This window comes from Haemorhous mexicanus, chromosome 1 (genome assembly GCF_027477595.1).
Source record: "Haemorhous mexicanus isolate bHaeMex1 chromosome 1, bHaeMex1.pri, whole genome shotgun sequence".
Lineage (NCBI taxonomy): Eukaryota > Metazoa > Chordata > Aves > Passeriformes > Fringillidae > Haemorhous > Haemorhous mexicanus.
The window spans coordinates 27118226-27143797 of record NC_082341.1 but is presented as its reverse complement, the minus strand read 5'-3'; the positions used below and the strand labels follow the sequence as shown (position 1 = coordinate 27143797).

The following is a 25572-nucleotide window of genomic DNA, read 5'->3' as shown; positions in this document are numbered from 1 at the left end:
TTACTATAAACACCTAGTATTGGATTTATTTTAACAATTTCAAAACCCTTTTTGGTAAACTGTAATTTCAACTATTAAATACTGAGCATGAAATGGATAGAAAGTACAACTACAAATTAGTCTATGTAACATCACACACATAACCTGTATCACCTGACATCCTCAAACACAATATAAAAGGTGAAGCTGATGGAATAAACTTGTGTTAAAGTACTCATTGTTTAAATAAACATAAATTGGTAAAGTACATGACTGTAATCATAAAAACTTTTGCAAGGGCTCAAGTTAGCTATTCTGAGTAAATTACTAGCAGTGATAATGAAACAGAAAGAAAAAAAACAAAGAAACAATTGCTTCTTGATTACTATTTTAAAAAAGAACTAAACTCAATGTTTTTAACCACTCTTAAATAAAGTCTTTCAACCTGTCTAGTGTTTAATGGAATTTCCCACTACACCAATTTTATTTTTCTGCTATGTTCCTATTACATCCTATACAAATATCTGAAAAGTACATAGCCCCCATCTAAAAAAAATATGTACTTTTCTTCATATCTTAATCAAAAGATAAAAATTGTATTCAAAACAGCAGGGGAGGAAAAACCTGCTGAACTCAAACTTGGATTAAGGGTCTGTTCTATAAGCTCTCTACTGATCCTGAAAAGAATACATAAAGGACTGTTCAATGATGAAAAGAATGTAATCAATACAGCTCAATTTGTCTGCTATCATCTCACACTCCAGAATATGACTGAGCTAATTAGGAGTAAAAGCCAAGTTTGTGATCTGAGATATAACTGAAGCATGAAATTTACAACAAAGCTAAGTTATAGCTTTGAAATGAAAGAGCTTTACTACCTAACCTGACCTATCCTTCCTTTAACACCTACTGAGAATTAGTCTTACATCTTTTGGACTGATAGCTCTTAGTGAGCTTTCTCAACTTTGTTAAAAAGCAGAATAAAACTCAAATCTCCTGTGTAAATGAAGAAGCTATCTAAAAATTAAAAAAAAAAAAAGCTTCCACATAAAATAACTACTTGGCAAATTTGACTAAAGAGAACAAAAGTCTAACAACACTACATTAAATAATTAAAAGAAAATTAGGTTCAGGAAAGTATTAGCGATGGTGAAAACCTTTCTGAGATTTTCATCTTTTAAATAAAATCTCTATTAATTTGCTAAGCAAATTTACTGAGGTAAATCCAGGATTTGTAACAATGAGATACAAAAAAGAGAGGCCTCCCATTTAATGTACTTGCCATCTTGTTCCGCACACAATCTTCAAAACTAGCCAAAAAGATGGCTGAAGTAAATATTTTATGCAAGTTCTTCATTAAAAAATTTAGAGATAAATGAAGAAAAAGAGAAACTACTCTTTTTCTATTAAAATAGTTTTACTGTTTTAGAAGAAATTCTTGTACTATTCTTTGTACCTTAATATTCAGCGAAGGTGGTGAATGACTCCTCGAGATGCTGTACTCTAACTTCTTCCCAGCAGCAAACTGTTTGAGTTTGCTGTAACACATTTCAGAGCTGTTTAAACATGCAGACTACTAACACTACAGAGCAGAGCAAGCTAACTTTATGACAGTTTGGAAATCAGAATCTCTGCCACCTTATAATTTCTCCACTGCACAACTTAGCTTCTGTTCTGCTCCACAAGCATGAAAGAACTTTAATTTGTGGAACTGTAACTGCAGTAAGTACAGTTATGCACATCTGTCATTGTACATTTAGGTCCGAAGACAGCAGTAAACCCAATACTTCCCATAGTGCAATAAACAGAGCTACTTACAAGTTTATTTAAAAATATTACAAGTATTTGCCTGAAGATCTGAACAGAGAATTGCCTGAGTCCTACCATAAACAGAAAAACAAGTCTTTCATTTCCCAAAAGTATTAGCCTATAATTTCCTACCGCTATTATACTGCAGTAATAACAATCACAGATGAATTCAAAACCCAAGAAAATTACAGCCATAACCTATTTTTACACAGTGGCTAATAATGAGAAAATCTTTATAACTTCTTTTTTTTTAACCTTGAAACATCACTGATAATAACCTGAAAAGAAAAAAAACTGCTCAAACTCCATTAAAGCAATGTGTAATCGACTCAGAATTTTAAAGTGCGTTCACATTTACATCCTATTTTAAGTAGAGAGACAGCACAGGACAGCAGATTAACTGTGTTCTTACCAGTAACTGTTCTTGGTCTTCCTTGGCATCCTTGTAAGAGGTGGATCCAGGCAACCAAGATGATAATGAAGTTTGCAAGTGTCACATAGTAGCAGTAGGTGTTGATCATGGTTCTTCTTGCAAATTCCACAGCTTTTCATGCACGCAGCAGAAAAACATTATAATTACACAGTCATAAAGAACAAACTATACACCCTAGCACATTGCCCAGTTTCAATACAAACAAGTGGCACCTTCAACTTGAATGCATAATTTAAGTAAATAATTACTTTTTGGACTAATTTTGGAGGAGTTTTTTTTTTTAAGGAGCTTCTACCAATGTACAGTAAAAGCATAAAAAGGCTACTAGTCAGAGTTAGTAACAAATGGCTTTCAATTAAATTTGAGGACTTCCAATAAGTTAGTAATCACTCAATACTTCAGCAAAATATACCAGAGGCAAGTGAAAAAAAACAACCAACAAATGCTTAAACAGAAAATTATGCTGCTAGTACCAATCTTGATAATCAATCACACACTTATGCAGGTAACCACCCTGAAAAAGGTCTATGCTGCTGCTATGCTGGGTAATGTTACTCATTAGAAATTACACTTCCTTTTTATTTTTATTTTAGTGTAATTGAAATTTTAGTTATTTTGAAAAGATAGGCGTTCACTGATTGCACTATAACATGGGAGGAACTGAGTGCATCTGAATGAAACAGAATTGGTGAAGCATGATTCCAACTATTTGTGTACATCAAAATTGCCAAATCCTCAGCCCACTGCCACGTTTTCATGATTTCTACTTCTTGCAGCACTAAAATTAACTTTTGCTTGTGAAAAAATCATCCTCTTCCCTTAGCCTTCTAGCTGGACAAGACACTACTTGCTGTGGCTGGATGTCTGGCTGCTGCTCTCTAAATCAGCAAAAGAGCAAGTCACTCCTCAGCTGTGGTGAGAAAAGAAGATCCTAGATGACATGCATGTCACAGTCTGGGATCCTAGTTTGCATCCCACTATTACATTTAATAAAAACCCAGTCACTAGCTTCACAGCTCATGGAAGAGGAGAAAAGCTATAACAGAGTAAGTGAATACATTTCATAACCTTGGGAATTAATAAAAAATAGAAGTAGGGAAATTTAGCACGAGCAAAAAGTGAGAATTCGTATATGACAAGTGTTTTGTGCATCCAGGAATCGTGACTGAACAGCATCATCACTGTTCTCAAAATCATCCACTCAGATGACTGCATTTAAAGAACAAAGTGCAGGTAGGTTTCACATCAAAAAACAAAGGACTCTTCTACTTCAGATGCAAGGAGACAGGGTTTTTTTCCTTAAAGCACTACTGTCAAATTAACGAAAACACCCAAACTTTACTCATGTGTGGCAGGGTGAAGAATTGACCACTATTCAACTTAGCCTTCAAAAATAAGTAAAAACATATAGACAGCTTTAAAGCATTTTTAAATAAAAAACCGAAGTAAACAATTTCCTCAGAACACTTTTCTGAAACTATAAATTACTAGACACTGTATCTATGCTGTCAAAATTTAATTACTTGCCTATAAAGTACTGCCGGAAGTGTAGATGCCTTTTGTGCTCCTCCTTCCTTTTTACTTGGTTTCCTCTCCTTAGGGGCCCGTAAAATTGCTGGTATGTTCAATTTCTATTGGATTTGAAGAAATGCAATACACATGAGTCTTGACACTTTTAAAGAATATTCCTCTCATCTCAATGCATGAAGAACAAGACACATAACGAGTGGGAGATTGCTTAGTTAACTGTTTTACAGACTACACATTTATCCCACTATGTTTCTGTAATATAAAGTACTCTTACAGTAATTTTTTCAAGTAAGAAATATACAAAAAGACTAGCTTTCAGAATTTTTCTTCAAGCTTCCAATATAGGGATGGACAAGGATGCATTTCTCTAGGTAGCTGAAACAAGCAATGGCAGATTCATGAAAGTGGCAGAATACTGAGGCAGTTTATTTTCCCCAGCATCACAGCCACACTGGTGCTCGACAGGTTAATTAGAAAAATTATCTTATTGGACCAAGCCCTTCACAAAGCAGATGAGACTCTCGTTGGGTTTCTACTATCTGCAGTGTGCTGGCTTCTCAGACAGCAACCATCTATCAAAGTCATTTCTCAGCAGCCCCGTGGGTCTGCATCTGTTCAACCAACTGGAAAAAAATGTCATGCAAGCTGTGTAAATGAATTCTGCTCAGCTTTTCTTCCCTTTTTTTTCTAAATTGAGTAACATTTGCATCAGGAAATGTATTTGTGAATACTTACTCAAAGGAAGGAAAAATAATCTTGGTTTAAAAGATACGTTATACAAGAATTCTTCTTTGCAAGTAGGAGAGGTAGGCAGACAAATGGAACTAGTAAAAGGTTGCATATCTTAGGAACTATTACTGCATAAAGAAAGTGTAAGGCTCATTTTCAGAGCAGCAGCACAAACTCAACAGTAACAAAGGGCATACCAAAATTGTGAATAATTATATGTCTGCATTTCCACAGTGAACGGCTTCTTCAGTTTTACATCATTGCAATCTCCCTCTCACATCCAAAATGTCCATTGACATTTAATATCTCTGACATAAACATATATGAAAACACTGCAAAAATCTTCACTTCTCTTTTTCCCGTATCAAAGAACAAAGATCATTGCTGTCAACCGGAAGTAACCTTCTGCTGTCCTAGATATTTATATTCATTTGATCAAAATATTCTCCTCTGCCTAGTTACACACAATTACATACATACTGCACTTAAAAGGATTTTTATCTCATAAAAGCCACAAAGAGTTAACTTATCATTTGAAGCCTACAGTAGCTAAAGACAACTGGAGACAAAAACAGCATTAACTCATGCTTCATGCTAAGGTTCATCACAAATGACAGGTCAATCTCTGATACCAAATGAAAGAATTTTGCAAACAAGCACACTATTACAACAACAAAATTAAGCTGCATGTTCCTAGTAGGTGGTTTGTAGAATCTAGGTATTTCAATCAGGAAGCATTATCCCCTGAGTAAAGCCTGGGTCTGATCAAATCAAATAAATTTATTCAGCCACAGAAGTGGCAGAAACTAGAAGGCCTGTTCTTGGAAAATCTGTTCTGCTGTTTTTTTCTGTAAAGGGGGGCAACGAACCAACCAACCTGTCCAATGATTCTACCCAGCAGAGCCCAAATTCCTTGCCCTTCATTTCGCAGTTTTCCATTCATATTTTGTAGCTCTTCCAAGGACTCACACAGCTGAAAAATAAAGGATAAAAAAAATAGGCAACAGGAATGAAAATCCATTAAGAGTTACTAAATAAAATTTACTCAGCCTCTTACTTACCAAGGGTGCATTAATTTATTGTGGGATTATAAAAACAATGAAACTCATATCAATATAGCTGAGATCAGTAGAACCATTCACTAATTTAACAGAAGTAAAACAAGAATCCAGAGCAATCCAGAGAATCTTTACTTGTTTTGCAAAGACCTGAAGTATTTCAGCATGGAAATAAGGTTTCATAAAGTCAAATGGAAAGCAAAACTTAAATACAGGAACATCTTATATGTGATGTCCACACTACTTAAGACAGCAAGATTGTAATAAATGAACATATAAATGAATCAAAACTCTCTTCTGCCACACTCACACTCACAGAAAGAGAAAATTTAAAAGTAAAGGCTGTAAGCAAAAGAAAGGGTTTCTTTTTCTTCTGGAAGTGACTGTTAGGTTGTGTATTTTGGGAGGTAACTGTTAATTTGGTTAAAAGCAACAGGCACAATTTCCTTTCCCTTTATCACCTCTGGGCAGTTCACAAGGATCTGCTGCTACATTTTCCATATGTTCTCACTTAAAACATACACCAAACAGTTCAGGAATTAATAGTAATACCACAGTAACATTATTAACTATCACTTAATAGGCTGTTGAATTCAGCAAGAACTGCAGCATGTCATCTGTCACAAAAGCTACAGTATATCTATGTTTCAAAAAAACTTATCATTAAAATAAATAATTATTTGGTAGAAATGCAAAAAATTCTTTTTTAATCATAATGCTGAGTTAATAAAAAATTACATTAGCAACATTTTGGGGGAGCAAAGCCATAATTTATGGGCATCAAATTTGTTATACCCTAAAAAGCATGCAGAGGACACTGTGGAGGTGTGAATACTGAATATTTCTGTCTGAAAAATTAGTCAAGTCATTAAACCTAAGCCCAACTGGAGTTGTAGTTGACAAAAAATAAATAAATAACACTCCTGAGTATCACAGATTGCCAGTTATCAAGTGGGGCTACAAGCAGAAAATCATGCAGGTTCAAACAGGTCCCTGAGCAATTTGTTACTGGAGCTCTCAGTAGGGTCAGTTAAAGAACTTGTGTCCAGTCAACATATCACATTTTAGAAATTGATGTTATTTGTATGGGAGAAGACAGACTACTGAATATTTTTAAAAGAAAAGTTTTTAAATATTACTTTTAAAAGATCAATAGTTTGCATCTTACATTTTTCTCCGATTTTTTTTCCACAGAAAGAACATTTCTATCAATAGCAGCAATACTAAAATGGTACAAGGGTTTATCACCCCTTTACCTTATTATACTCCACATGAAGCTTTTCTTGCTCATTTTCTAACTTATCTTTGATGTTCTTCTGTTCAGCCATATTCTCCTGGATTTGAATCATGCGCATATTTCTCTCTATTTAAAAGAAAACAGCATTATTTCCTGCTCTTGAATATACATTTTCAAGTCTTATGCACTAAAAAAAAGTGATGCAATCTAAAGTAAAAAACTATAACAATACTTAGACACAAAGCTACGGCCTAGAGGTTTAATACACAGACTGAGTAGAATGAACAGTCCTAATATTTGTATTTTGCTGCATAAATATATTAGTTATTTAAATTATGAACTTTGATCAGCATCTAGCAAACAGTCAAAAAGTCATGCTATTCCACATAGAAATGGAGGAGAATTTAAGCAAAAAACATTGTACCAAAAGTTACCTACACCCTTCTTAAAGACAGTTTAGTCTTTTGTTTATATTTGAAAGATTTTATTCTTTTTTGAAGTGTCTTTAAAAAAAAAACTTTCTGTTTAAACGGAGACTCCAAGCAATAACAGCAATAACAGACCTGACCTAAAATGAAGTCATAATCCATATTTATCTACTATAAACAATTAAATACAATGAAAATAAAAAAGTCAATGGAATAGCATAGCACAACGCAGCAAAGTGGCACCTTTTCATTGAGGAAAATAAGCTATTTTCACCCTTACCAAGGTAATAATTGACAAAGTCAGCAGTGAGAGCTGGTTGTTTATGTTTTCTTCTTCCATCAACACTGGAACTTGTATCTGAAGTATCCACTGGAAAAATGTCTGTGCTAATTCCCATCAGCTCGGCTTTGCGCATGAGCTTCCGTATGGCCGAAGCGCTGCTGGTGAGCGGCCGCGGCAGCTTCTCCCTGGGAACCCAGGCCTGGGGCCTGGTGGTGCGCGCCAGCTCCGCCTTGGCACGATACTGCTGGAGCCTGGCATTGATTCGAGCCTGCAACCAAGAATTCCACCAATTAAAAACATCAGGGAACGATTCAAAATTAGTTTTGAGTTATCGTTTGGAACACACCCGCATTTTATTTTCATTCTAAAAGCTGCACAATCTAATCAATGCCATTTTCACTCCGGAGCTCTACAACTCAAGAAACAGACATTGATACAGACATTCCATTTTACTTCAAAGTGCACACACAAATGACATCATCCTTTCACTAGGTTTTGGGGCTATGTACACATTTCTTGATGAGATTTCCCCACTGATGAAAGCAACAGATGACTGCTGGCTTTGAGACAACCCCTTCTAAAAATGATAATTTGATGGGATTGTGAAAACTCATTACTGGTAGAAGCTTTGGTTGACCTACCACATATGCATTTAGATACACATTAAATTGATATTTATGTGAGCAAAACAAGTTGATGAAGAGCATTTGTACCATATTTGACATACTTTTGTAGGAATTCCTTTCTCAATGCCACTTCTCTTTATATATGTTAAACATGCTGATTATAATTTGTCAAGAACACAACCCAAACAGAAGTTAAGCAGACAAGAGAAGTTCACAATATATATTGTTGATGACATCTCTATATTTGTGACCATCTGGGAGATCTATCCCAGAAGATCAAGCTGTTACTGACAGTTGGAAAACGCTGTCTTGAGGGAACTCTATGAAGTGGCAATTCTGGCAAAAACTGACATCAACATACAAACCTTCAGAGGCAAAACTCCAGCTGACTATCAGTTAGAAGCTGTTTACTTGCCTGCACAAAGAAGAAACTAAACTAATGTGACTGCCCCACCATATGGTGTCAGATACTCCTGGGACAAAAGCAAAAGGTGTGCATATACATACACACTATGGTCAAGGAACATCTCTAATTCCAAACAGAATCACTGAAGGTAGTACTGCAGACAGTTTAACACATTACCTTACTAGGTCTTGAATATTAATGGTCAAGAAACAAAGCAAATATAGCTTACAGGCCAGCTCTGACCCCACTGGCTTTTTTCTTGGACCCACAGCAGCAGACAATAGGTCCACCTACAGCCACTGCTGGACAATACCAAAGCCACCAAGAGTGAAAACATGTGGCTGTACAAAACATATGCAAGTTGTCATACTTGTATCAAGGTGCCTATGACACCATGTCAAGTAACTGCACCTGCAGTCTTCAGCAGTCATTCTTCAGTTTCAAAAAATTTAATCTAAATAATTTAGTTTAAAAAATTGCACGGTCTTGATTTGGGCAAAAGAGGAGAAAGAAAGGGAAATGCTAGGAACTTATCAGCATTATCAGCACTGCTTAATACATGCCTGAAAACAGAGCTAATATGCCCTGCTGGCTCCAAAACAGTATTGCACAACCAGCACTTACCATTATATTGGGCATTGTTCATATTATTGTAATGTCTCCACTACACAGGTGCATTTCACATTACTGAGAGCCCAATATATTCAGCAAGCACTATGAAACGAGTTCTAAATCAAGCTACATGAAGTTCAGTATCCCAAAAAATATTTTATTCACAATTCTTCTACAGTACAAATTTGCTCATGCTCATTCTCAACAGAATAGGTCATTTTAAATTAATATTCTCCTATTCAAAAATCTCTGAAGAACTGGAAAGGCAAGATTTTTTAAAATAAAAAGTTTGATAATATGAAACAATATTTTCTTTTCATTACACTATAATTCTCACTTCAGAAAAAAAGCAGATAGTCCTCTCCCATAAATTATTTCCATTATTTACAGCATCTGCTACTTCCTACAAATAAATCAGGCAGGTTTTGTTTAGGTAACAAGCTGCTTTTCTACACAGGTGTGATTTTTCCATGAAATGCAGTTCAGTCTAAGCAGAGAGGTAAACTATTCTAGAAATTCCTCAGAATCAGAAAAAATAAATAAAAGACACACATTGAAACATGAAAGCATGTAGAGTCCCTCAGAGGAACTGAAACCTTTGTATCAACAGGACTTTTATCAGGTGAGTTTCTGCAGTAACTAAACAGTTTTAAATGGATCTGTCACTAGACAGGGATATAGACTTGCCTAAGGCTTTCAGACAACTCCCACGCAGTAGCAGAGACTCACTTCTTTGCATACATTATTTCTTTTCCTAGGAAGTCTTTACTATGAAAACACCTGGCACACAGAATTCCACTTAGACCTACAAAATTGGAAATTTAGATAGAAATAGAAATGCCTAATTTTTTCTGGCCTTTTTTCTTCAGAGTCTTGAAGAAAATATTAAAGAAAATCTATGAATTACAATGAAAAAGCAATTACCAACTTTTTACCTCAAAAGCAAAGTAATATTTTTCAATTCAGACAAGCACAGATATTCGATATTTATTGAAATAGATATATCATATATATGAGGTATAACTATATCATATATAGAAATAATTGTTCTTAGAGACCAAACCCAGCAAACAGTTCAGTGTGCTGTTACATGACTATGCACTATCAATATATTTCACATTTCATTTTCTACTGTAATAACACTTTTACCTTCTCTTAATTTCTCTCTTGTTTAACAAGGATTATTAATACAGAGGCATTTGTGTCACCAATACAATACCTGAGCTTCTGGTGAAAGCTGCTTTTCTCTTTCCTGCAAGGACATTTTACAGTAAGATTGTAAAGCCAAGTAGTTCTTCCGCTTCCATTTTCTGTCTAACCTGTCCGCATGCTGTTTACAATAAGCAAAAAAAGGGTCAGCTATGTCCTGTTTCAGAAAAAACAAAGGGGAAGGAATGAAAATAGAGTGAGACAAAGTAAGGCCAAACAGCACAAACATTCTGGCAATCAGTTCACATGTTCAAATAGGCATGTTTTTAAAAACAACTAAAAAGTATGTTTCTAAATCAATTTTGTCATGTTGATGTAATTTATAACATAAGGTGTTTTTCCATTGTTTTCATTGCAGGATCCTAAACGTTTCTAAATGCATTAACAATTTCACTCTCTCCTAGTCAATCTCTGTACTATATTTGCATTCCCAGGAAAAAAATCCCAGCAAAATAAATTCCTAAATACAAATCCCTTTAACATATAACATGTATTACCTTCCTGTTCATTCACTGTGCGTTTAAATGAAATCTTACAAGTGCTTAATAATTCTGAATACCATCAAAGGCAATATATTTGGTTTCTCTAATGTTTTTCCAACCATTCTGGTGGCTATACCCTCACATGATTTATCATCTCAGATGATTTTTTCCCCATTTTTCAGTCCATCATATCTGCATACCATCATGGCTTGGTGTATAGCAACTTTCAGCATCTGCAAATCTTGCAAGCAGACGACAAATATCTGAGCCATGAAGAGACATGGTTTGAGAAACACATTTAATTGCCTTTGTACTTTCAAAAGTGTACAAACAACATCATAAATCTACAGACTAAGAAAAACTTAAAGCAGTCTTCCTTCATATAGTAACACAAATATTAATAAATTACCTGCCTATCAAATTTTTCTTTATTCCACTTTTAAAACATAGACTAATAAAATTTACTCTGACTTTCCTTACAAGCACATTTTATTTTAGATTTTCACAGTATAAGACAACTTACTTCAAAAATTAGCTGCACCCTAAAATGAGATTGTGGGAGACCTTGATTAAAAATTTGACTGCAGATAACATGTAACAAAATTTTAAGGTGGAAAGGCAAGGAGATACATATATCCAGAGGGAATTCACAGAGGGCATTTAAAGGCTCAACCTTACACATAATCTATAAAGGGCAACAACAACGAGGCAACCTGCTATCTTCCTATTTATTGGTCCAACAGAAGTAAATATTTCATGATTTCTTCATGAATCCCTAAGTGGTCCACTGTTTTCAGAAACAAAAGTGTCAGTGAAAGTAATGCTTGTTTTTGTGTGACCTGTGCCACTTTCTAAGGCAAAAACCTAAACTGTGAAGCTATGAACATGACAGGCTTAATCCAAACGATGTGTATCAGGATGAAATTGGACAACCTCAAAGTACTTATACCATAAAAATGAATCAGGAAATAGGAACTTCAAATCTGAATTGCTTTAGATCATATTACAGGGAAAAGACTGTTAAGAAAAGACATTAAGAAGTTATCAGGAGGTTATAAATACTTGCTTTTTATTCTGATTCCAAAGATTAATGTTATGACAAGGAAAGTCATATCTGTGTACTAGAATTTGAAGTAAATACTGGAAAACCTGCATGAAAAAGTGGCATCAGAAATGTTTTTAATTTCTCAAGTTTCCTGTTTGGTATGAAACAGAGATTACTACACTACACAAACAGCTAGGTAAGTATATCACCCTGTGTGAAGTTCAGGAAATAGAATTCCTGTCTGTATTGACTGACAGTCTGTTAAGCCAATCTCTGCATTAACTTTCTCTATCCTTTTTTCCAGTCAGCTTTAAAAGATGCTCAGAGTTGGACAATTTGGTGAAGGCTCTCCCTGCACAGTTCCCTTACTCATTACCTACTTTGTCCAGGACCTGTGAACAAAACAGCTACCATTTCAGGTCATCTCCTGAAAGCTTTCAACAGAGGTCTTTTATTCTATCCTTTCCATACCTACCTCTTCTGCTGCTGCTTCTGAGAGGAGGCCTTCCTTCTGAGCACAGGTCACATGGAAATAAGCTCTGCACATCCCAGCATCACAACTAATGCATACACCAGTTCTGGCAAAACGAGGATCTTCACAAAAGCTGCACTCCTTCATAAAGAAGAATGGAAAAGGCCACAGTAAATATTTCAGGGGCACTTCACCTAATATTTGATAATTTATGTCATATATATAAAAACCAAACTGGTACGCGACTCTTGTGTGGTACAGAAACCAAGTATGCTCCCAACAGCTGGCACTACTTAAAGCTTCCTGCTTTCTCAACTCCCACTATTAATTTAATTTTCAACAATGGTAAAGTGCTTCAATAATCTAAACAGCATGTTGGATGAATTTTCACATGAACCTCCACATATTGCATTCTCCCTCAACAAAACAACTAAATACCATCAAAGCAATTCAAGCACAATTAGTTGTATAACCATGGTATAAAAAAACCACCACTCCTCAGCAAATGTTCAACGAGTTCAGAGGACAAACAACAAAAGACCAGTGCTCTGAATGGAAACCATAGATAATTATGTACATGTCCTTTGATAAGCAATGACGGAGGAGTAAACATGTGACAGTGCAGAAACAAATACTCAAAAATCTTAAATATCAGTGAGAAAGGTTGCGATTCACTTAATTAAGTAACTGTGGCTTCAGATATGTGCATTCTAGGCACAGTCACTTGAAAAACAACCAACTGACATCCCCAAATATGATCTGGAAATAAACAATTAACTTATTTTTCAGTCAGATCAATTCAGTCTCTTTCTCCACAATTTCAGACCAAATCCCTGCGCCAGCAATCTAGGGAAATGAGCAGATAAGCAGGAAATGGGAATACGCCCTGCTGGAGCAGTGCTGCTATCCAGTGCATAAAGATGATCTAAAATTACACAGGCGTGCATTTCCTAGACTCCTACTTGCTGAATTGAGAGCAAAGCTGTCTATCACCTAGAGAAAATATCTCCATGCAGAAAGTTAAACAACAGAATGGTAAGGAACACTCAGTGACTGAAGAATCTCAAAACATCACATGTGCTACACTTGGAGGGCACCCTTTAGCTGTGTAGCTGCAACACCTAACAGATAAGAAATTAAATGAAAAAACCTATTATATTAAGCTGGTTTTGAAGGGGGAATGTAGCAAAATAAGCTGTAACTTCCACACTTAATATAGCAAACAAGATTTACAGCTTTCCAGTAATGAGTCTTCACCTGTACAGGTCACTTTCACCTTACTCACAGCAAGACAAGATGCCCAAATTCTTTGCCCTGATGCCCTGATCCTATATATCACTCATGTTATTAAAAAAAAAAAGTATGATTCATTTCAACAACAGTTTGCAGGCTCTGGGGTGCTTGTCCCAACCTTTTACAAACATTTCTAAACAAGGCTAAATGCCTCAGAAGGCCCAGGCTCCTGATACAGCCACGTTGTACATGGGCAATCCAAAGTGTTTTAGTCTGTTTTATATACTGTATGCATTTTTAAAACTGCACATTTTCATTTAGTATTCTATTTAACAAATAGAAAAAATTCAAGAAAAAAACCTGACTTGGTAGAAATTAAGCTTTAGAGCTGCAGACTTAGAACCAACCACATTCCCTCACACTGGTCTGACAGACATGGCTTCTCCACACTGCCTCCATTAGCCAAACACATAGTATTTAGCAAACTAATGAGCGCTGTCCTCTGCCTTCTGCAATGGTTTCCTGTATGGTTTGTTCATGATTACTTTTGATCTGGACTGAAAACATTTATATGTAAAAAAATTTTAATTTTAGAATTGTGTATCAGTTCAAGTTGAGGGTCCTATCTTGCTGCAGATTTTGGCAAGCACTGCTTTAGAACAGGCTGTTGTATGCATACTAGCTTACATATAAACTCTGAAGTCATTCTTACTGGAGGTACATCTGCCCCTTTCTTAATCAACTTTACCTCCTATTTCTCATCTTATGAATCCTCCTCGCTTTTCATTCACATTTTGTCAATATGCCACTGACTTCAAAAGAAATTAGCACCTCTGTAAAAAAATCAGGGAAATTGGGCAAAAATGTTGACAGAAATTATGGAGAATGGTGCTAAGGGAACAGATAGAAAGATGGAGGGAAGAGAAGGTAGGCTGTAGGTATAACAACCATTTAATAAACTTTATCTTATTTTTAGTCTTCACCTCACTACAAAATTGCTATAAAAAAGAAAATTAAAGTTGGGAAGATGCATTTTATTCTATTACATGTAAAAACACAAAATACAGCTAATCTCTTCTAAACTTACCTTTGCACCATACTTGGAATAATTCATTTCTGTTAGTGTTACTGGCCGCAGCTTGTCAATATCTCCAAATGCCACTCCTGGAACATAGAGGGCACAAACAATGTGGACCCACCTAAAACAGTGGACAAAATTAGGTTACTGTTACCAACATTTTGATCCTATATCATACTCACCATTTTCAGATTTCCAAGTGCCTTGTAAATGTTGCAGACGCTAGCTGAAACACTTGAAGGAAAGTACATTAAAAGCAGGGATGGAGTGCCTATTTGGAATTCAGGAGCTCAGACACAGAACCATAGAGTAAGGCCTTTCAAAGGCACTGGGATTGCTCTGCCTGTCTGGACCAAGGGCTGGGCTACCACCACCTTTACGTTCTGATGGTTCTCCCAAGGGCTCCATACACTTTTCCAGGAACATGAAAGGTTATGAAGATTTTGATATTACTTATAAAGCTAAGGCAGACAGGTATTTTCATAATGTGACAGGGGGTAGGAAGGGAACAAACAAAATTATACAGGTGTCACAGCAACACCAAGCTCTGAGCATATAGCTATGAAGTACTTACAATCCAGCATGAGTCAGACTTTCCACTGTTAGTTACACTTGTTAGTATCACCAAAACCAACTAGTTTTAAGCAACATCAAGAGAACTTGCACTCAGGAATAAACACATCTGAATAATATAAGAGAAAGGCCTATCTAAAACTCAGACAAACAGACTTAGTTTACTTAGTTGTTCCCTTCTTCGCTGGCCATAAAAAAACTCGAGAGGAGGAGGTCTAAATCTTCAGCCCTCAGGGACAGAAAATGAATCTGGACCTCAGAGTATAGTAATCAAATGCCACACAATGATAAAGACTTCAGCCTCCAGACTGCTGTTGACAGGCATCTTCTTAACCTCCTGAAGCTCTCAGCTACCCAAAAACAGCCTTGCAGCACAAGACAGATTTTCCTCTTAGTCTTCTTTTTCCATTGTTCTCGTAATGAACACTTTCTAAAAGATCCAGCTCCCACTGTCACAAACCATCAGTTAGCGACAAACTCAAAATCTGTTCTGCACAGCATGCATGACTCAAATTAACTGAGACAAACTACTGCAAATAATCTTACTGTTTTATCAAAATTCAGGAAGTGTTTGCTACTCCTTGCATCAGGTGGGAAAAAACTGTGATAGACAGAGGGTCAAGATTGCTATTTTTTTATTTTAAGATATTCAAGAAAATGGCCTTTCAATTGCAGAGATTGTAGCTAACACTACCAATAAAGTCCCACGTGATATATAATACAACTAGAGACTTCAGACATAACTGAGCTGAAATAGCCTGTTTGAGCCTCAGCAAGTGTGTTAATTCAGCACTTTACAATCTTCCCAGTCATTATTGTTTAACAGTAAATGTAACACTAGTGAAGACTAAAACTCTCTTCTGTTCTAATCAAATAATAGAATCTACTCCCTGTATTCAAGAAGACTCATGATGATGTGAGAAACACTTCTTCCCTTGTCTTTCTTACAGGGATTCAGTACAGACCTGTTACCACTTGCTAAAATCTGCACCCATGCTGCTGTGCTCTTTTTCTCAATCTTCTACCACTGTTTAGCCTCTCTCTTCTCCCTCCTCTTTCCTCTGTATGTCAATTTAAAAAATTCAGTTATACCAGAGCAATAACATCCGGGGTTCAAGTGCACTTAAACCAGCTACTGTTATTAACTAGCTGCTTACAGATGAAAGAAATACTGAAGTTTATGGTTACACTATTCAGGAGCTCCATGTAGCCCTGGTTTCCCAAAGGAGCACACTTCTCATCAATTGTCCTTAGACCTACAATGCTGGAATTTATCACATTCAGATTTATTAAGTTTCATGTTATTTTTGAATCATATATCCCAACAGAAATTAAAAAACAAGCAAAATATGAAAGGTTCAGTAGCAAGCTTAAAAATACATCTATATTTCAGTCTTTACCAAAGAAAACAATGATCTTTCAATGCACAAAACTGGTGAACAGACTACTTACTTACCATTTTCCCCCCAAACAGTCCAAGCCATTAACTGGATAACAGAAAAATCCCAGTAACAGGAAGAAGCTACTTAAGAGCTATTAAATTGCTTCACTCTGTAAGACATTCCCAGTAAATCTAACAAGCCACAACATTGACTGATCCATTGTGCCATATCTGACAACATTCTTTTCACTTGGGTATTTAAATACAAGTACTTATCCTGTGGTTAAATCACTCAGATTTGGGATGCTAAGTAGTAAATTCCTTTTAAAACATATAAACTTAAAACAATTAGCATGATGTATAACCCAAATACACATTTATATGCAAGAACTGCATTGTTTTGCGTCCACAAATATTACTAGTGTTCTTTACATCCACAAAATTATTTAGTCACAGCACTGTTACTATAGGAAGAAGCAAAGAAAATTTAAACATGAGTTACAACCTTGTGTTTAAACAATGTAGTACAAATATGGCAGCCTGCTAGCTGCCAGAGAACAAGCTGAGACACTCAAGTGTTCTGCCAAACTTCTTGCTGCTCAGAAAAGGAGAAAACCTCATCAGTGGTTTAATTACAGCAGAAACACTCCAGCATGCCACCAAAAATCTCTAACTTAATAGGATGTTGCATGTAAAAAATCAGATTCTTCTCATTAGTATATGAAAAGTACATCTTCTGTGTGACTCTGCAGAAAACCAGTGGAGGCAAAACCTATCCCTGCAGGGGAGCAATGGAGCACCACCTCTGCCCTTCCATGCTGGATCCAGGAGTGGCAATAGCTTGGCCTAAATCCCTACCATACTTTTATGAAATGTTCCTCTACTAAAAAAAGCACATGTACGTACTTAAATGTGCATTTTGGTAAACATTATGATTTACTAAAATAAATACCTCATTGATATAAGCATATTGTATTTGTTTTTAAAAGGAAATTAAAAAAAAAAAAAGGCAAAATACAACACACAGAATGCGACCTGTAACCTTGAGATAAATAGACTTCTTGTTTGTAGACAAAAACATCTGAATTCGGCTTCTTTTCTATACTCTTCCTTTAAATTAAGGTGTGTAACACAGAACAAATCTTTATAAACAGAAGTTACATATCTCCACAATTATTATTCTTAACAAAAATCCAAGGTTCTGGTTGGGGATTTTTGATAGTAAGTTTTAATACAGCCTACTAAACATACTCTCCAAAGTTCAATATAAAGATACACATCTACAAGCAGCTGCTTTCTCAATTTAATTTGCACAGTTTTTTCATGCTCCACTGGTGTATTTAATGCTGCTGCACTCTGTAGGAGTTTATCTATGATAAACCCAACAGCTGGCTGCTTGCTTCATACTGACCTTCTCAAAATGTTTTAGTACATGTCACCCTAGTATTGCAGTACTACAGATTTAAACTGCCATTTCTGTGTGATTGGCACACAAGTGGCTCATTTCTTTAACCACCTATATGTGAACTCAGACCTGAATCTTTATTAAAAAACATACACAAGTCAGTCAAGTTCACAGCTGAAGCAGCTTCAGCTGCTTTTAATACCAGTTCTAAATATTTTCCTGCTCATTTATTTAGCTGCACATGTTTTAGAAGCTTGTAATTAAGACAAATTGGGTAATCAAACAAGAATAATCTTCCTTGTTACTTTAGCTTGGAGCAATGATGACAGATGTTGATCAGGAAGGAAGAAAAACTCTATACTGAAACAAGGACAGAATTTATATTTTTGGATAATAGCATTCTGAGAAGTAAAATTTCATAAATTCACATTTATACTTGAGAAACTGAGAGATTAATGTGAAAAGGCTTCTGCTGAGAAATTAACCACCTCATTATTCTAATGATTCACCTTTCATGTAAAAAGAGAGAAATTATTTCAATTTGATTATGAAGAGAAATTGACTAGGTTTGGTTTATGTAATTTTGAGCACTGATGCATATGGAGAATTTATTTTTAAAAGGTGGTAAGGGGATGAAAAGCAATGGTGAGGAAAAGAAATCTGTTACTCAGTAGTCCCTTCCAGCTAACACATCAAGAAAAGCACAGAATTGGATTACAGTTAACTGAGTACAATGGAAACATAACAGACACTGTCCCAAGACCCCACTCCTAGTCTATAGTGCCCCCTACCCTTGAGAACTCAAATTTATAAATAAACAATAAAAAGAGCACACATGAATTTTCATATATTATTAATGTCAACCAGTAAACTGCAATTGGTATTTGTTTTTTTTTTCTAGCATAAAACCTCTTCTTCTGGGAGAATAAACTTATCCAGGATAGCAATATCATATTATCCAGCAAATAAAGATACAATAACAAAATATTGTGATAATGCCCACTGTCAGAAAGGCAGGCATGTGCTTCTGCACAGACAACCAATGTAACAAAGAAAATACTTCCAGGTTAACTAAAAGCATACCACCCCTTCACAAGAAAAAAATTAAGCAATTATTAAAATGCTGACTTATAATTTCTACTAGGATAGCATGGAAAGTTATATTTATAGGGCTTAAATTGTTTGCAGAACACAGGAATAAAAAGGTCAGAATAAAATTTGTCGGGTGATATCAAGTCTCACATTTCCCGTTACACAATGGAGTTTTAGTCTTTCAGAGTTATTTTCTTGCCTATAGAAGCATGATTATCAAAACAGAAAAAAACTGGAAAAGCACAATTTGCTTAGTTGTGTAAAGGCTTTATAAGGAAGATGCACATACACTCTTTAAACCTACTACAGACCAGAAACAACGATCTGAACCCTAAAAGTATTAAAAAAGCACTAATACCACCAAGGTTCAAAATTATTCACTACAAACCTTGACTTGTTTGTGTAACTTTTTTTTTTAAAGCTTATGAAAATCCCAGCACTGGAAAACTTTGCTTTTTACCACACACACAATTTATACAACCATAAAGTGTATGGAAAAAACCTTAATTTTCATGGTCTATTTAAAAAAAAAAAACCAACCAAAAAAAAAAAAAAACCACCCCAAAAAAACCCAACCAAAAAACCCCATGAAACCATGCAGCAAAACCCAGCAATACTAAGCCAGCATTGCTAACGCAGTTTTTGGCTTTAGTACAGATAATTAGTTAACATTAATATGTATATCTTAATTTATTTTCAACTGTGACAGGAATTGAAGGCATCATGAGAATTAATCTGCTTATTCTCAAATTAGACATGAATTCAATCCTAAAAAGAAGTAAAGAATATTCTCAAAAATCAAGAATATAATCTTCATAATTCTAAATAATAATAATATACAATATCTGTCTGAATACCTTTAGCACATCTTCAGTATAATTTTATTATGATACTTCTCCCATTGCCTGGCATACTGATAAAGTCCTTTGCTCTACTAAAATGAAAACATGCAGTTTTCCTCCCACTTTCATCCTACTTGAAAGTCAATAGACCTGAGCAGAGTCTCTACAAGGTATAGGATAAAACCCAATATTTTAAAGGTAAGATGACACCAAATTCAAAATATCACTTATTCAGTCTTACCTGCCTGCATCAGTCTCCTTGAAGATCCCATCTTGGTTGGGACATAATTCACAGCTAGGTGTGACACCACATTTGCATGCATCACAAAACCATGGCTCTGTGGAATTTTCTGAAGCTGAGCTCATGATAGAGTCACTCTCTCCATCAACACCGTAGCAACCTACACACAGGAAAAATAGAAGATCAATACAAGAGACAATTGTAGAAGCAGCCACTTGACAGTTATGACTTCACAAGGAAACATACACATACACAGATTCGGGGGAACAGTTCAAGAGAAATACTGAGATACTCAAGAAAGTTTACAATTGCTTTTGAAATTATTATGGTTAGTGCAAAATTTACATTTTAAAGCAAGTTTAATTATAAAAAGTCACCCGTTTGATGTGATTGTATTAGATGACAACTAAAAAACAAGAAGAAAGAAGACTTTCACTTTATTCTTCTAGCTACACTTGGTGTTCTTACAGACTATCCATTAGGAAGAAAAGTAAGAAAACAAGACTTGAAGCAACCAAAGATTAAAAAAAACTCAAGGCATTTTTTTTGAGTAAAGAAATCTATTTCAAGATAAAAACAACAAGCTCTTCTCCCTGAAAATGAACATGTTTTGGAAGGAAGGAAAGAGTGTTTGGATTTTCTTCTAGAGGTTCATTGTGTCAGCAGAATCCAGTCAACAAATATGCACTCCAATTTTCCATTTTGCATTCAGCATGCAAATCAACTACAGAAGAATATATACATAAAATTAAAAAGACTATTTACCCACTTTATGAGTTGTAGAATTGACCTTAAGAACACTTGTACAACTTCAAAACCAGAGTATAGTTTGTGGAGTACAAACTGACAATTCTGAGACACCACATTGGTGATTGATGAAATATATATTTTTTTTAAGCACTCTCATTTGTACCTGGTTTTAAATTATAGCTAGGCTCAATCATTCGGTTTCTCCCTTCCTCAGTACAACTAGGGTATTCATTATGATTGCTAAGGTGCCTATGCACGCTTAGTTACCACAAATTTAGGAAAACAGTGTCTTTAAAGTGATTTGTTATTTAAATTTTGCACAAGAGCAAGAGTTGTATTAGTACTACTACAAATGACAAAAAGAAAAATACTAAACTAATCACCACAAAACTGTTTTTCTCATATACCACACTTTGAACATTTAGCTGCTATTCAATAAGAGAAAAAATATCTAATTGTCAACACTTAAAACACAGCAAAGATTTTATTAAAAAATTAAATTCAGCTATTTATCAAATGCAGCAACCGAGCCAAAATTTGTGCTTTCAAAACAGTAAAATTACTCAATTCTGCAATTAAATAGCAACATGATTTTTTACTTTGTTTCATTACCCACTGGCTGTAATAAAATAGCAACAGTGCTCCAACTCCCCTTGCAACAGAAACAGAGGTCTGCATAACATACTGAAACTACACTCAGGAAACAGGCAACACTGCAGGAACCTCTTAAGAAACCTAGTCTTCCATCAGAGGATGAGACTCATCAGTAAGAATTAAAATAAGATGACAGAATGTTTCTTTTCATAATAAAAAGTGTCCTAGAATGAAAGGACAAGTCATGTGCAGAAGTGCATTCACAGACAAATTATAGCTCATGCATAGAGTCACTCCATCTTCCTTATAATGTGGTATCAGCTTAAAGCAACATTCCACAAAGTAATTTTTTCAATTCTAATAACACAATTTTGAATAGATGCCAGCAAATCCCATTTTCAGCAATAACACTGATGTACAAACACATGGCCCATTGATACCACAGAGCTGATTAACCTTTTAATGATTCCTTTAGACTTCAAAACATATTAACATTTTCTTAAAAGTACTTACTAAAAATTTTTTAACATTACAGATGCAGTAATACTGTTCCTCAATAATTCTACAATCCACACAGCAAATCAAAATCAGTTTCTTTCAAACACTGATGATTCTTCACCAATTGAAAGTAATTAGATTTGCTTTTCTAGCCTAAGTGCCATCAGTCTACTAAAATTAGAATGATGACCTCTCCAAACTGTCTTACCTTCATTCTGAAATAGTTGCTTTATAGTACTTATCAGTCATTTATACCTGATCGTTTTTTATCCTTCCTCCTAGAAAATGACACAAATGTGCTGCAATTATTTAGATCCTTATCAAATGTGTTGGTATTAAACATTATTTCTACAACAATACAAATATATGTCATTTTCCAAAGTCGGGGGGGGGGGGGGGGGGAGAAAAGTCCATCTTTTTAACCCAATTTTTTTGCCCCAGTTTGTATATAAATCTTAGTGACAGATTTAAAGAGTTTAAGATCTCTGACAGATAAGGAGACATTTACTTTTTTACCTACCTGGCAGTTAGTAAAAGCTAAACACCACGCTGTTACAACTAAAAGGGGTGGTGTTTAGCTGGAGAAAACAGACTAGATTCCCATTAATCATTGCTGATAAAAACATCAAAACAATCTGGTCCACCACAAAGCTGAAGAAAAGGAAATCTAGCCTGTAAGACTGTTGCTGACCTGGTGTAGGCTGCCAAATAAAACTGCTGAATCAAAGGTGCAATACAAAACCTCGCTGGCTCTGAAGCTAGGTTTCACAGAAGATACTTTGTAATTGTTCTTCAGTGACTTCTGGCAAGAGCCAATTTTAGTACACTCCAAAGTCTAATCATGAATATAAATACAAATTAAATATATCATTTTAGAACCCTTAAAATGCTGAGTACAACAAAGGTTCAACTTACTACTACCTGCCTTATTTTGCTATGCTGAAAAAATTATTTTGTTCCAATTGACAAAAATTTTAAAAAGGATTATTTTCATGACTTCAGAATGCATAGATATGCAAATACAAAGCTGCAACTTGGTAAATCGTTCCATCCTATACTGAAGATCAATTTAAAGTTGATCAATCCAACAATTCTGAATGAATTATTGGGAATTGCTGGTGTTGGAACAGACAGCAACCTAAGGGCTCACTTAGCAAAATAATCAGGAGGCAATCTTTAAGTTTCCTCTAAAAGTACCCCAATTGTACAGACAGTATGACTACTACAGGCCTGAAAGGACAACAGGGGGAAGGATACAGAACCTGTAAAGGACATTTTTAGGTCCAAGTAACCTCACTGCACCTCTGACCTATTTGGCATTAAGTCAACCAGCTGCCCCTTTGACTGGAAAATATGCCAAAGAAAATCAAGTAACTTGTAAACACTTTGCTTAAAATGCATGCTGCTTTTCCTTAACATTCACAAAAATTCTTAAGTCTGGGTCTTCAGAACATCCCTAAGAGCTCCTTCTGAACTGAAGTTCATTAAATATTCATGTTTATATAGTCTTGGACTTCTGTATCATAAATCCATCTCTGACACCTCTTTGAACACCATTAACACTAAACAATAAAACCAGTTTAGTGTAATATTAACCTATGAATTTAAACACATGAAATTCAAGAAGGTAAAATTTTCACACCACTTACTGTTCCATTAATACCATCTATATATTACAATTAGAGTCAAGTTGTCTGTTGAATGTATGTCATTAGATACAGAAGACAGACCTTTTTATTCCCTCATTTTGATGTCATTTTACTCTGCCAATAGCTTATATTTTCAAGTGATTGTCAATAAAATGAAACTGCACACACTTTAAAATAATATCATTAAGACAATTGTTCTAAAATTTATACCACTGAGAGAAACAGAGACCTAATTCTTTTTGTGGCTGCAGCTAGTCCTCTGTTTCTCTGGGAAGGTAATTTTTTGCCAACGAGGATATCTGCATGCACCAACTACATATACTCTGAAACACAAACTATATGGTAAACCCTATGTTTGCAAAATTAAATGTTGTGAGATCACAGTATTCAAAACATATTTTATTCCATTTTAATTGGACCAACAATATAAAATAAATACATTAATAATTTCATGTACCATAAATTCAGAACAATATTTTTATTTAGTAAATGGAGAGTACTAAAGTACGTGATTTTGAAAAACGGATTTTTATACCAGACAGCAGCAGACCACAGTAAGGGGCAAAATGAAAATGCAAAAAAGTTTTACCACACTGTAGAGCATATGGCAACTACACTATCACTTTTAGCAAGAGAATTTTTACTCTCTGACATACACATCGAAGTACAGTAAGAAACAAAGATAGGAGATGGAAAAGAAACTGCTCAAAAAATGTAGAACTTTTCTCACTTAACTCACAGCAACTAACCCAAGGACAACAACTGGCAAGCATGCTACCTACACTTGTGGCACATGCTACCATGTGTGCCAGACATCTTCAGACACACTGCAATCAAGATGTCAAAAAAACTGACAACACAGTTGGAGGTGTCCTGTTATTACAAGATCTTAGCACAAATGCGTTTATCCAAAATGACAGATTGGTGTCTAAAAAAGACTTTTATAAAAACAAATTACAATTAACTTCATACAGAAGTAAAAATTCTGAAAGGCAACTGTACAAATTCAGTAAGAAAGATTTTCTTTTTCTCTTTTTTGTGGGGGGAGAGAGAGGATGTGACAGAGATAGGGTGACATGTGAAATGAGAGCAGATTTTTAATTGATGGACTTATTAATTAATTACAGGCTTTTCAAACTAAAAGATGAATGCATTGTATAAGAGTGAGTATGAAATTAGCATTACATGTATGCTGTTTATGCAGTTTTAAAGGCAGTTACAATTCAAACCAGTTATTTACTCCACTAACCATAGATTTTTTGGACACATGTCTGCAGTGCAAAGACAGCTTTTGGACAAGTGATGGAGACCGTGCAAGTGATATGAACCTCACACAGTAACAGTTATATTAGAAAGTAAACTGAATATCTCACAATCTCAGAACGTGTCAGCAAGTCAAGTAAAGGTATTTATTAAAGGTCCATGACTTTATTTCTGAATGAGAACTCCCCTCTAACTCTTGGCCATCTTGCTTCCTCCATGTGAGCTCTGACACAGTTGTTCCCAGATGATTTATCAACCCTCTTTTTCCTTATGTAACAGCTCATTATGCAAGCAAGCAATCCAACAGGAATACAAGTCACAACTGAACAGGCAGCTGCCGCACCACGTCCTCAAAAGGAAAAGGTGGTAGCATCAAATATTCAGGAGGGAGCCCAGGTGTCCAGAATAAGTAGGTTTGACTCAGAGGAGTATTTTCTCAGCTAAAGAATAACTTCACATTAAAACTGAGGTGGCTGTCATAGAAGAACATCTCTCAGTCACCAAAAAGGTCCTGTGGACAAAACTTCCACTAGAACAGAGCACCAAGGCCTAAAGTCAAGCATGTAGGACCCTCTCCCAGTGAAAAAAACAGTAGTCAACAAGGAGAAGGAGAAAATAAGGTCTTCAGGGGAAGA

General features: G+C 35.3%; 1 protein-coding gene across 3 annotated transcripts in view; it reads right to left on the bottom strand.

Annotated features, from left to right (window-relative positions):
- The window catches only part of PHF14 (PHD finger protein 14), a 160888-nt gene that overhangs the window by 113560 nt on the left and 21756 nt on the right, over positions 1–25572 (bottom strand). For all 3 annotated transcript variants that reach the window (XM_059843854.1, XM_059843863.1, XM_059843874.1), the window contains exons 5-13: positions 20184–20343; positions 14659–14770; positions 12342–12479; positions 10350–10496; positions 7484–7754; positions 6795–6901; positions 5358–5453; positions 3749–3852; positions 2201–2332 (exon numbers count right to left, since the gene is read on the bottom strand). In XM_059843854.1, the coding sequence (XP_059699837.1) occupies positions 2201–2332; positions 3749–3852; positions 5358–5453; positions 6795–6901; positions 7484–7754; positions 10350–10496; positions 12342–12479; positions 14659–14770; positions 20184–20343 (1267 nt within the window). The remainder of the gene's footprint in view (positions 1–2200; positions 2333–3748; positions 3853–5357; positions 5454–6794; positions 6902–7483; positions 7755–10349; positions 10497–12341; positions 12480–14658; positions 14771–20183; positions 20344–25572) is intronic.